This window comes from Pseudorca crassidens, chromosome 20 (assembly GCF_039906515.1).
Source record: "Pseudorca crassidens isolate mPseCra1 chromosome 20, mPseCra1.hap1, whole genome shotgun sequence".
Classification (NCBI taxonomy): domain Eukaryota; kingdom Metazoa; phylum Chordata; class Mammalia; order Artiodactyla; family Delphinidae; genus Pseudorca; species Pseudorca crassidens.
In genome coordinates this window covers 18,805,455-18,818,105 of record NC_090315.1, presented here as the reverse complement: position 1 = coordinate 18,818,105, position 12,651 = coordinate 18,805,455, and the positions used below count along the sequence as shown (strand labels likewise).

The window sequence follows — 12,651 nt, the reverse complement described above, 5'->3', positions numbered from 1 at the left end:
CTCCCCCCCCCCACCGCCATATGCCTTGGCCTCACTCTGCCCGCCCCTTTGTCTCCAGCGTGGAGTGCGGCAGCAGCCCTCCATCCTGCCGTACCGCGGCCCGGCGCCAGGCTCGGGTCCACGCAGGTCCACGCCACGCTCCCAGAGGGACCCGCCATGGGGCGTGGGTGCACAGGGGTCACGGGGCTCACCCAGAAGAGCATCCACCTCAGGGGCCAGGCACCTCCACCCACTCTCACTGGCCCAAACCTCTTGCTACACCTGGAACGCTTATCACTTAAACGACCGATGTTCAAAGCTGGGCAGAACTGTCTATTCCTTCTCTCCCTGGGGTAAAGCGAGGGTGTCAAGGGAGGAGGAGGAGATGTCCCTTGCTCAGGGTGACTGCCCCACACAGGCCGGGTTTTACAGGTCACAGGTCACAGGTCACACATTCTGAGGTTTAAAGGTCAAAAAGTATAAAAAGGCTCCTGGTGAACACTCTCCCTTCTCCCCACGCCCCGCCCTGTCTGTCTGGTTCCCTTCCTGCACCTCTTCTGTGGATTTCCAAGCATATGTGCATCCACGTTCTCGCCGTCCTGTTTTTCACAGAAGGGGGCCCCCTGGCCACCCCCTCCTGCACTTCTGTGTCTTCGTGCAACGGTTCGTCCTGGACGTGTCTGTACTAATTCCTACCTAGAGGGAGCTGCTTTTTTTTTTTTTTTTTTTGCGGTACGCGGGCCTCTCACTGCTGTGGCCTCTCCCGTTGCGGAGCACAGGCTCCGGACGCGCAGGCCCAGCGGCCATGGCTCACGGGCCCAGCCGCTCCGCGGCATGTGGGATCCTCCCAGACCGGGGCACGAACCCGTGTCCCCTGCATCGGCAGGCGGACTCTCAATCACTTGCGCCACCAGGGAAGCCCGCTGCTGCTTTTTAAACACAGTTATAGCACAAGATGCTGTTTTCTTTCCCAGCCGCTAAACCAGGCAAGTCTCGTCGACACTGTCGCCCGGCAGGAGCTTAGCTTTGAGGTTTCCTTCCTTGTCTCCTTTCTGGGGTGTATGTGAGTTCCTCATCCTTGGACTCATCTGGTCACCAAGCCCTGTTCCCTCTCGACACAGGGTGCAGGCCCATCACCCCTCCAGGGCTCCCTGGCTTCTGGTGGGCCCCAGTGCTGGATGGGGGCATCCACAAAGCCCTGCTGACAATCTGCCTCCCCTGAAGGGGGCAGCTGCAGAGGACCCTCACGATCAGCACCTGGCCCGCAATAACTGGCCACGGGGCCGTAGAGGCCAAGAACCGAGCCATCAGATTCTGGGCCCGAAAGGGGCCACACACTGGGGCCTTACAGTCTGGGGGCTCAGGATCTTTTCTTCTTTTTCTCTTTGTAAAAAAAAAAGCTCCATGGAGGGATACAAATCTGACTGCCACAGTGCCCAATTTCAGCACCCAGAGCCCAGCCCTCAAGGCCTGTCACGCCAGGTGCTCAGGTGGCCCCGCAACCTCCTCTCACCATTCCCCCAATACCGGAGAGACATTCAGCTCCCGCCAACCCAGCCGCAGCCGGCAGCCGCGAACGAGGGTGCTCCACGCGCAACCAGAGGCCGGTGTCCAAGCTGCCAAACCCTCTGGAACAGACTCTGCTTTGGGACAGGGCAGAGGACATGCTGACATCCCAGTGGCCAGTGTGCAAAGGAAGAGGTGCAGGCGGAGGTCAGATGGGATGTGGGGTGACCTTGGGATGAGCTCCCCGATCCCCAGCTGTCCCTGCTTGGTGGTCAGACCCCTTTCCCAGGAAGGATGCTGGGGACCCGCCAGCATCTGGAGCCTTGCTGGCTGAGCACGAGAGGGGGCGACAGATTCAGGTCGCAGAGTGCGGGACCTGCTTCTCCGAGGTGCCCTGCCACCTGGCCATCTGCATCCCCACACCAGGTGGTCCTCCCTGCAGGCCCCGCCCCTGCCCTTACCTGGCTTCATGGTGTTCATGACGGCCCGGCAGCTCCGCAGCACCGCCTCATAGATGGCCTTCTGGTCCAGGGTGAACTTGCCGTTGGCGGGAAAGGAGCACGTGATGTCCGAAGCAAAGCAGTAATACTCACCGCCCATGTCGAAAACGCTGCAGGAGGAGTGGGGCGTGAGGCCAGGGGGACACTCAGGGGCACCTGTCCCCTCCAACCACGCTGCCCTCCCACCCGGCGCCCGAGGCCGCTGAGCCTGAGCCTTCTTGCAATGTGGCCGGTGCAGGCAGCAGCTTGGGGCCCTCCGACCCTGCTGTCTCCTCATGGTACACGAGCGGCCAAGGAACCACGGGGCGTCCCAGGAGACCTCCGACTCCAGAGCAGGAAGGCTGGGGGCAGGGGGCTGCCCACACACCTCCCCTCACAGCCTCTGCTGGCCAGGCCTCTGGATGCCCAGCTGTGGGGAGGGGGAGGGGCGGAGATGTCCCCAGGCCCCCGCCTGCCACCTGGCCTCCACAAGGGCATTCTGACAGACCCTCCCGGGGCCACCCGGCACCCAGCATGGGGCACAGCTGCAGGCCACGAGGCAATGCTCATGGGAGCTGGACGGGTCCTTGGAACAGGTGCACCCGTCTGACAGAAGACGTGGGCTGAGCCGCACTGCCTGCTTCTTGCAGGCCCCAGTGTCCTAGTGAAAACCCAGCTGACAGCTCTGCTCCAGCTCTGGGGTCCCCTTGGCCAGAGAAGCGTGGCCCTCTCCCCACTGGAGTGGGACAGTGTGCTCTCCCAGGGCCCGGCTGGCCAAGACCCCGACTCGGGGGCCATCTGGCCCCCAGCATCTCCAGGTGACAGAGTGGAGACCAGGAGGCACAGAAGGTGGGAGTAGAGAGGGGGAGGAAAGAAGAAGCTGGAGCTGGGAGCACGAGCCAGCAGAGGCAGGACGGTGCTGGGACAGGCAGGCAGGCTGCTGAGTCAGGAGGACGGGTCAGCTGAGCCTGCCCTCTGGACACCCCGTGACAGGGCCCCGGTACAGCAGGGATGGGAGGGAGAGGAGGGAGCCTCGCTCCCACACCCTTGCTGCCTGACCACGCGCTCACACCCTTTACTGGTCAAGGACGGGTAAGAATCCTGCCCTAAGCATCCTCCACGGTGAGATAAGACAAAATAAGTGAGGGGCTGCTGGGTCCAAGCCTGGCTCCCACGGGGTCACCCACGCTGAGGGGAGTGGGGTGCCCAGACTGAGCGGCCTCCACATCCTGTCCCGCCCCAGCAGGCTGCTCGACTGCAGGCACAGAGCAGGGACCCACCAGCCCTCTGACCCCATCACGGGGTCAGGGCCAAGTCAGGATGCTGACAGTGACAGAACCGACAGAGGGACATCAGCCCAGCCTCAGGTCTGGACCCCCGCGGTGTCTTCAGGACCAGGTGGGGTGGAGGCGGTGAGGGCTGTCCTCTCTGTGCCTGGCTCTGCCCCTTGGGGGGCAGTCTGTAGCCGCACAAATCCTGGCAAGTCTGAGCCGGGGAGGGGGGTGGGGAGCGGGGCAGAGCCACGCCTTCCGTGACAAGGGCTTCTCACCCAAACCCAAATTCTAATGGTAAACACGATGGCTCAACCAACATTCCAGAAGCTGCCTGTGTGCCTGTCTCTGGGCACCCCTACCCCCAGCAACTGGCCCTACAAGTGGAGCAAGGAGTTGGGCCACGCGGCCTGACGGCAGCACCGGGGACACCACAGAAACAGACCTAAAGGAAAAACGCGAGCGCTCGGGATCCGCAGACGCCCTGCTGGAATCCAAAGTCCCCAGTCGGGCACTTTTTAATCTCCTGTCTTTTTCTGATTGCAAAACACCATAAACAGTGTCAATAGTGCAAAAAGCATCAGATAACAGCTCAGGTGATTCTCAGGGGGCGGGGGAAGAGCCCCACTGGCACGGCAGGGGAGACCGCGTTGGGTCAAAGTCACAGACTCTGGGGGACCCTGCCTGGGGCAGGCCAACGGAAGGGGCACTTGGCCTCACTTGAGGGCACCCGCCCAGGCCCGGTGTGGGAACCGAGGACCGAATGTCGAGAAGCCCCCAGCAGACATGCCCAGGCATCTGCTCTCCAGGATGCGCCAGATGCACCCGGGTGCTAGGGCTGACGGCTGTCTGCAGCCTTACTCCCGCCCGGGGCACATCCCCACTCCCCTCCCGCCCCCCTCCCAGCTGGCCAGGAGGGTGGGGCGTATCTTAGCCCTAAACTGCAGGGAAACTGAGGCTCTGAACACTGGGCCAGCAAAGTCCCAAGTCGATGGTCAGCAGTTCAGAGCCCAGGGATGGGCTCTCCTGTCCTGGCTCTGGCCCTCAGCCTTCAGGGCCTCAGTTTTCCCACTTTTAAAATGCGGACGCCACCACTGCTGCATGTTCACGTCCGCCAGGGCCAGCATGCAGACAGGCCTGGGGAGTGGAACCGCATGGGGCCGCGGCCTAGCTTCACCCGGGGAGCAGAGCATTCTCATTTGGGCTCCTCAGAAGCAACAAAGGAAAACCGTCTGTGGTTTGTTGATTCAGAAGGCCCAGGAACGGCCTGAGCAGACAGGACAGAGCCAGGGGCGTGGGGACGTGGATTCCTGGGGGCCACCACATCAGAGGGCAACCTGTAGCAGCGCCCCCGGCAGAAATTTCTATCGGACTGTGCAGATCTCAAACAAAAACAGAAATTAAACTATTTAAAAAGCCAGGAAGCCCACAGGAGCAGGCCAAACACTGGAGTCACCCAGAGCAGTGAAAACAGGACTCTTCCCCAGGACAGACGAGACTCCTGACCAAGTTCTCAGAAACAAAAATGTGGGAAGGTGGGTGCTTGGAGTTCCTCAGCCAGTCTGGCTTTATTGTTCAGGTTCTAGAAAACTTCAGCTGTATTTTCTGTTTTAAAATCATCCGCTTTCTGGAGAAGGAAGTGCACACCCAGCTGGCCAGCTCCATCCTGCCCAGCGACGCTCAGGCACAGGGCTGACGTCTATTTTTGTGCTCTCAGTTCCCTATCTTTTTTCGCTCTTTTTTTTTTTTTTTAAATCCCCCTCAGAGTTCCTACATGTATAAGTTATTCAGATTTTAAGCCATTCTGGAATCCAGGGATGAAAGCCATTGCCTTTTATAAATCATCTCCTCTGTGTCCACTCCATCCGTCCTCTGAATGCACGCTGATGATGGAGAATTCGCTCATACTTTGGCTCAACCGAGAACGCCGGATCCGTCCTCCCCGGCTGCCTGGGGACACCCACCGGGGACCTTACCATCTCTGGCCGAGTGAACGTGTGTGATAATCTAAGCCATCTGGGGAGATATTACACATCTCCGAGCAATATGCTGGCGTCTCAATCCTCACATGTGTTCATCTGGTTCTATTTCTGGCTCAGATGAGAGGTTCTGTCTTCCGCTGGCTCCTCCTGGGCAGCTTCAGGCCCGGGCTACCTGCCACCATTGGCCCACCCAGGCCCTCCTCAGTCCCCCTGGCTCCACCGCAGGCAGAAGGCCTACGAGACGGTTCGGCCAGTGATGTGAGGCCTGGGGAGGGTTTGGGGGAAATGCTGCAGTGTTTATACGAGGGCCGCTGTGTACGCAGGCTGCAGCTTCATTCTAAGCTCCAGGGCCGTTGCCTCGCTCTCAGCTACCTCTCACCCCAGATAAGGCACTGCGCATGCACCCGTGTGTGCATGCACTAGCTCAACGACCTATGCATCACAGTCGCAGCATTTCAGACCCCAACTTGCAACCGCCCCAGTCTGCGTTCCAGACCAGGCTGGGGGATTTCTGAGCTGCGGGAAACTCCTGCTTCCCTCCAGACCTCAGCATGAGACAGAGAGGGAGGCGTACTGGTCACTTTCCCGTTCATGTGCCGCAGGCCAGACAAGACCCAAGGGCCACCCACTGGCTCCCAGCCAGACCTCTGGTGCAATGCCGAGCCCCAGGTGTGGCCGGCGGGGCAAAGGCCACCACTCGGAGCCTGGAGGCTCCCTCCGTACCACAGGCTGACTCACCAAGCTGCTCTCTCCCCAGAGAGACTGCCTTCTGGGCATCCCTGTTCCCCAACCCAGTCACGGGACAGCTGTTCCTGTGGGGCCCGGGCAGACAGGGAGGTCACCTAGGCAACCAGCTCCAGGACCCCCAGAGCCAGCACTCGCCAGCACACACGGTGACAAGAGCAGGCACGTGCTGTGGGCCTCCTGTGTCCAGTGGAACTGTTGTTACCTTTCTACAGATGACATGGGGAGAAGCAGAGCACCAGTGTGGGCTGCGTCCCCAGGAAGGACATTACTCGGTACCCGTCTGACCTATGTGTGGGACACGGCGGGCGCCCACCCGGGGTTGGCTGCTGCCACAGCACAGCGGGGCGAGGGCTGGGCGTCAGGGCCGTGGCCTCCGCGGGGGAGGCAGTGAGTCGGTGTCACGCGCACAGCACATGCTTCGTTCCACTTTCCGGTAAGTGGTGTCCCATGGTATCTGCGAGCACCCGGGCTGTCTGGACTGGTGCTTTCACACTGTGAGTCGTGACGTCAACTGTGTGGGATACAGGGAAGGAGCATAAACAGACAACACAGAACGGACAGAAACCCCGTGGTGAGGGTGCCTGGTTACCATCTAGGCATGTCTGTTCCCCTGGTCCTGGGTTATAACGTAAAGGCTGCTTCAACCTGGACGGCAGGTGGAAGGCCACGGCCACTGGTCTGGACAGATGGCTGACCAGGGCCTGTGCCCTCCTGAGAGTGTTCTCTTGCCCCAGGACTGGGGCATGTCCTTAAGACCATCCAATCCTCAGGAGGGGGCTGCCTGGTGACAGCTGCGTTGTCCTCTGAGGAGACAGCCAGGCGGGTGCGGGCGGGGTGGGGGTGCGTCTGGGCCGGACCTGGCATCAGGAAGCTGGGCCTGGAGGTGACACTCATTCCCTAAAGCTGACCGAGGCCTCAGGCACCAGGACAACGGGGGCTTGGGGACACCTCAATGTGGCCTCTCTGCCAGCCGGGGAGGAGCCCTAGGCATGACTCGCCCCTCCGTGGGCAGCAGCACACAGATGCCGGAAAGACATCAGACCAAGTGGCCCCCAGGAGTGGGCAGGATCGTCCCATCCTTGCCTGAGATGCCAAGGGGGCTGCCGGGACCCTGGGTGAGCAGCGGGCACCCCGCAGCCCGCAGGGGTCGGGGTGGGATGTCGATGACGGAGACACAGGCTGTCGTCCCGGGCGCCATGTGACGGAGGGGGTGAGGCGGGGCCACGCTTCCCAAGCAGTTTACACTAACATCTAGTCCACACCAAACCTGTGGGACGAACAGGGAACTAACTCGAGAGAAGGGCAGGGAGAAGCCAGCCGGTAGTGGTGTCAGTGGCAGGAGGAGGGTGGCCAGGAGGAGAGAGAGCTGCCCCAGCCGTGCCCCCTCGTGGGCCTGGCTCCTCCTCTGTGGCAGGAAAGGACGGGGCAACCCGGGCAGCCCTGCAGACAGTGTCTGACACCACCTCAACTCGGGGAGCAGCAGCACGCACCACCCTCAGGCCAGCGACACTTCGGGTGTCTTCCGGGGCCTCCCTGGGAGAAAGTGAGTAGCCCTTATTTCTCTGGGCTTCGGTGCAGGAGTGCTGTGTCAGCCCTCCGCCAGGCAGCAGGGCAAAGCCGGGGCTTCAGGCTGACCATCATCGGGGCAAGGAGACGGAAGGGGCCCTCGTCCCACTACAGGGCAGGAGAGGAAATGACACAGGCTGGCTGCTGAGGGACGCGCTGGGACAGGCGTCTGTCTCCCCCACTAACCGAGCTGGCCGCCCCCCTCCCATGCCCCAGGACACAGAGACCACAGCCAGCAGAGATGAGCCCGGCAAGCACGTCCTGAGGCAACGCTGCCCTCTTCTGGCCAGTGGTGGGAGGTCCGGCTCGCCACCCACCAGCCACCTGCTGTCTGCCGCTGGGCAACCCAGGCCGGGGCATCCTTCGACTGGGGCAGCTAGAAGGTTCTGATAGGGGCCACAGGGCACGCTATCCCAGGGACCACTCCTCCGCCACCTGATCAGATGGTGGGAGAGGGAGGAGGTGGCAGGCGAGGAGCGGTGTCCCAGCTGTTTTCCAAATCAGACCCCACTGGACGCAGACCCTGGACCCTCCCTACCTCTGCCCCCTGGGGTGTGCCTGCTGGGCCCAGAGGAGGCGGGGAGTCTAGTGCAAGAGTGCATCCAACTCTGGGTGCACTGCTTCCTTGGGGGCTTAAACGTGGACAGTGGCGCTCCCTGGTGGCCCACGGGCAGGGCACCAGCCCTTGGGGCTTCTACCCACCTTTGGAGACTCTGGTTTCCAAAGCCCAGGCTGGTTCTGGGAGGAGAGGGCGGTGCGTGAGGGCTCAGAGGACCGTCACCCCAGCCACTCCTGTGCTCACAGGGTCAGGACTGATTTGGTGGTGAGGGGTTCTCCTGGGGCTCCCACCCAGGAAGGGCCTTCGATGACGTTCGACACTGTCCCGTGTGAACTCGGCAAGAGCATTAATTAGAAGCGCGCCGCACTCCTGTTACCCTGCTTGCTTTTGCCTTAAAATGAAAACAGCAGCTACTGGCTTCTCTAGGACAGCAACTTGGTGACGGGGTTCATGGTGAACCCCGAGGGCCACAGCAGGAAAGGGCTCTCAGAGGCAACAGCAAAGCCCCGAGAGGCCCCACAAGAGGCCTTGTGCCTCTGAACCAGGCAAGAGGGAGGAATGTGGGGACCTGAGGCCACGTCAAATCCAGTTCCCCACCCCGGGGTCCATGCAGAGTAGGCGGGGCAGCATCCAGCCGAGGTGAATGGCGGGGGCTGGCGTGGCGCGAGGAGGGGTCCCCCAAATCCTCTTCTCAGCTCTCGGGGGACGCTGCTGATGTGGAGTAAGAACCAGCGCATCTAACTTACGGGGCCCCGATTTCCCGGCCCAGCTCCCGGGAGGCGCCTGGTTTCAGAAGGACAGAGGAGCAGACGGTGGCCCTGGCCGGCTACATGCTCCACCTGGCACGCGCCTCGAGGACAGTTTGGGGGCTGAAAACACAGAGCAGGCGACCACGTGACCAGAGAGCTGCCTGAATACACTGGGCCCGGCACACGCTCTGCTGGTGGCTCTCGCCTCCGGCCTCCGTCCTGGAACCAGCTGCTGGAAGGCGGGCCTCAGGGGCACAGGTGCGCTGCTGGCTCTGGGGATGTCGCCGTGTTGCAGCTCTCTCCTGCCAGGAGCCACCTGTGCCGGGCTCCACACTCAACGTTTTGCCCTCATTATCCCAGTCCTCAGAGCTGGGTGCTGTCTCTCCCCCAACGATGGATGGAGAAACTGAGGCTCAGGGGGATGGCCATTCAGCTAGGGAGGGGGAGGGCAGGGACTTGAACTGGGGACCTTCTGTGTTCATCATCACACGTCTGGGACCAGAGGGAGAGGGATGGGAAGGGCTGGCTGCCCCCTCGGCATCTACTCCTCACTTTCTCCAGCAGAGTCTGACTGTCCTGGACCAGCTCCGGCCCCCAAACGGCCCCACTCCTAAATGTTAAACTCTCTCTGGGGCATTTTCACCCGACATCAAGGAATGGAGACCCAGAGCGTACCACCCGATGGGCACCTGGAAAACGGTCATGGCTCTGGGCGACGCTCAGCTTCAGGGAAAATTCTGCACCATGCTTGTATTTTGGTTTTGTACCTTATGATGAAGTGCTGTGGATTTTATGTTGGGATAACAGAGCGCTCTGTTATTTACCAAACACAGTGGGCGCTTGGCAGATCAATTTCAATAAAACAATGGATTATAAATGCCGCCAGCAACCTGGCAGTAGCAGTAATCAACAAAACATGTTGTTCTAAATGCTGCCTAATAAATTGACTATAACAAACTCATAATTACTCTACTGGCTACATTTCAGAGTTGGCACCAGAAAACTAAAATCACCAGCTTGGGCTTGGCATTAACATCCGTGGGATTCCCTGGATCACTCCTGTCTCTAAAGCTGCAACCAGGAGACACAGGTGCCGCACACTGCCCGGGAGGGCCGAGGCCACAGCGTCTGGACGTGTGGAGGAGGCCTGCTGCGTGGCACCCCTGGTCAGCCAGGCCCCACCGCGCCAAGGGCCCCCGGAGCCAGCCTCTCGTTGGGGGAGGACTGTCATAGGACGCATAAAGAGAAGAGGGGAGAAGCAGTCCTTTCCTCTGGGCCGTGCCAAACGCACAGAGAAGAAAGACTCAGAGCCACGTGGCCCTGCTGCAGAACCCTCCGACAGGGACAGCTGGGGCCTGCTGGTGTGGCTGGGGTCTGCCTCTGCCTGGGGACTAGGTTTCCACATCCTGGCCCAACCAGAAGGGGCCGCAGAGTCAAAAGCGTTAGGAAAGGTTCTAGGAAGCATGAGTCCCTGAAGACACCAGGCGATCTTCCTTTGGGGCCACCAAAGGGAAGGACCCCCCCCCACTTTCCTTAGTCTCCAGCTGAGTCAAGCCGGAGGCAGCCGACCCCACCCCCAAATCCTCTGGCTCTGCACCTGGACGCTCCTGTGTCTCAGTGACCTTGCCTACATGTTGCGGGGGGAGGGGGGGTTGGGAGTGAGGGGAGGGGGAGACACCCACTTCATGGGATCAAGGTGAGCAAATCTACATAAAGAGCGGTCCCTGGCACCAGGCACAGGGGAGAACCCTGTCAAAGTTGCTGCACGCCCTTGGCCCCTATGCCAGGAAGGGCGTTAGACACTCTGGGGGTGGGGGGTGGGGGTGCAGTGAGCGGCAGTGGTCTCTGTGTCCACATTGGGTGTCCCCCTCTGCGTGCTCCCGTCCCTGTCCTGCTGACCCAGGCCCCTGAGAGAGCGTGTGTCCACCTAGCACTTGTGGTCCCAACGTGTCCCTGCTGCCGCCCAGTGCAGTGCCAAGTGCTGTGTGCTGTCTCCACCGACAGCAAGTAAACTGAGGCTCAGAGTGGGAATTAAGAGGCTTTGTTTCCTCCCAGAAGGCTGAGCTGGGCTCCTGCCAACAGGGGCCAGGGCCAGAACATCCATCCAGCTCCTGACCCTGGGTGAGTGAACACCGCAGCCAGTGGGTGCCTGGTGCACCCTGCAGCAGGGGCACCCTGGGCTTGGGCGGGTTTCTGAAAACACCGGGCAGTGACAGCTCAGAAGCAGGCATCCCTTGGCTCACATCCCCCGGTGGCTGCGGGCCAGGGAACCCCGTGTGCAGCCTTCCCCACTCCCTGCGTGAGGCTGGTTCCTGGCCAGTGTTGCAGGCAGGACCGGAATGCCAGCTCGGGATGGAGCCTAGCAGGGCACGTGTACGACCCGAGAGGGGGCACGGCACTGGCGGGAAGCAGTGCGATGGAGCCTGGCTCAGGTGCCTCAGCAACAGGAGGGAAAGGCACCAAAGGACCAGGTGGGACAGTGCGCACCCCTCCTGCCCTCCTCTGCGGGTCGGTGACCACAGCAAGATGTCTGCAGGCCAAGACAGGTGGTCCCGTGGGGCTGGTGGCCTCCGGACGGCTCTCGGGAGCCCTTGGCAGCCTGGACTGGCTCTGCCCGACATCTGGGTGATGGAGAGAACAGGCGGGCCGTGCGAGCGCCCGTGAGCGGAGGACAGGGCCGGTCCAGGTCAGTGAGGCGCCCACAGGCCCCTGCCAAGGCCGGAGCGCCTACCCAAGAGAGGGGCGCGTACGCCCAGCACGAGCTCTACACACTGGGGTCTGGGAGCAGGGTCTGCGATTCCGCCTGCTGGGCACAGTCCATTGGAGGGCTGGAGGCTGTGGGTCCTACCCACGTCTGCTCAGTCACGGCTCCATGGGGAGCAGGGAGCACATCACACTATGCTCAGCAAAGCCCTGCCAACAGCCTTGAGGGCCAAGCACCACCTCTGACCTCCGCTTGTGCCAAGGAGCCTTGAGGCAGGAGCTGGCAGGTTCAGAGGGCGGGGGACTCCCTAGGGGTCTTCTCCGCTCCGAACTGAGATGCCCACCCTCCCAGCACCAAGCCAGAGAAGTGAGCGTGGTGGGTGCTGGGAGACGGCACAGGCCCTCCTGAGGTGGTGCCTCACCCACACGACACAGGGCCCCGCTCCCCTCTCTCAGGGCCGCCTTGGTCCCGGAGAGGAGGCTACGTGTAGGCCAAAGTCTTGGCACAGAAGTCTGGACCCAGAGCAACGGGGGGACCTCACCGTGGTCCGCCTTCTCAGGGTGGGACCGAGAGGCCGTGGTCAGCCACCTTTGGGGCTGAGGCCCACTGCAGCCGCGCTGTTCACACGCAGAACCAGGGCAGCTTGGGGGCTGGCGTCACTCACCACATGTCTCCGTCCTGGATGGTCTTGTCATTGGGGGCCCCGGCGTGTCCGTAGTGCAGCACGGCCGAGTTCTCACCACTGCAGAGTACCAGGGGGAGGTCAGCAGCCCATCCTCACCCAGCAGGCCCCGGGCGCCAGCACCCCAACTCCCTGCCCCAAGGGCAGTGCTGTCCACCTTGCAGCAGGGGCCCAGGGCCGCTGGACCAGGTCCACAGCCTGAGGTGGGGGTGAGGGGCAAGGTGGCCCTGGCCTAGTGCAGTCACACGGCTCTTGGCCAACCTCTGGGCTCACGGCGGTGGCGCTGGCAGCGCTCCCCTGGCTGAGGTGTTCGGGTAGGTGGCCTCGGCGCTGGGGATGTGGGCCTGATGTGGGAGCGAGGGCCTGCGGGCCCGGGTAAGAGACTCCAAAGAAGCCCTTATTTCCTGGTGACTAGCGGAGAGGGGAG

General features: G+C 61.9%; 1 protein-coding gene across 1 annotated transcript in view; it reads right to left on the bottom strand.

Annotated features, from left to right (window-relative positions):
• The window catches only part of PEPD (peptidase D), a 114,551-nt gene that overhangs the window by 10,583 nt on the left and 91,317 nt on the right, over window positions 1-12,651 (bottom strand). Inside the window, exons 11-12 of the mRNA XM_067720967.1 lie at window positions 12,207-12,284; window positions 1,947-2,095 (exon numbers count right to left, since the gene is read on the bottom strand). Coding sequence (XP_067577068.1) covers window positions 1,947-2,095; window positions 12,207-12,284 — 227 coding nt within the window. The remainder of the gene's footprint in view (window positions 1-1,946; window positions 2,096-12,206; window positions 12,285-12,651) is intronic.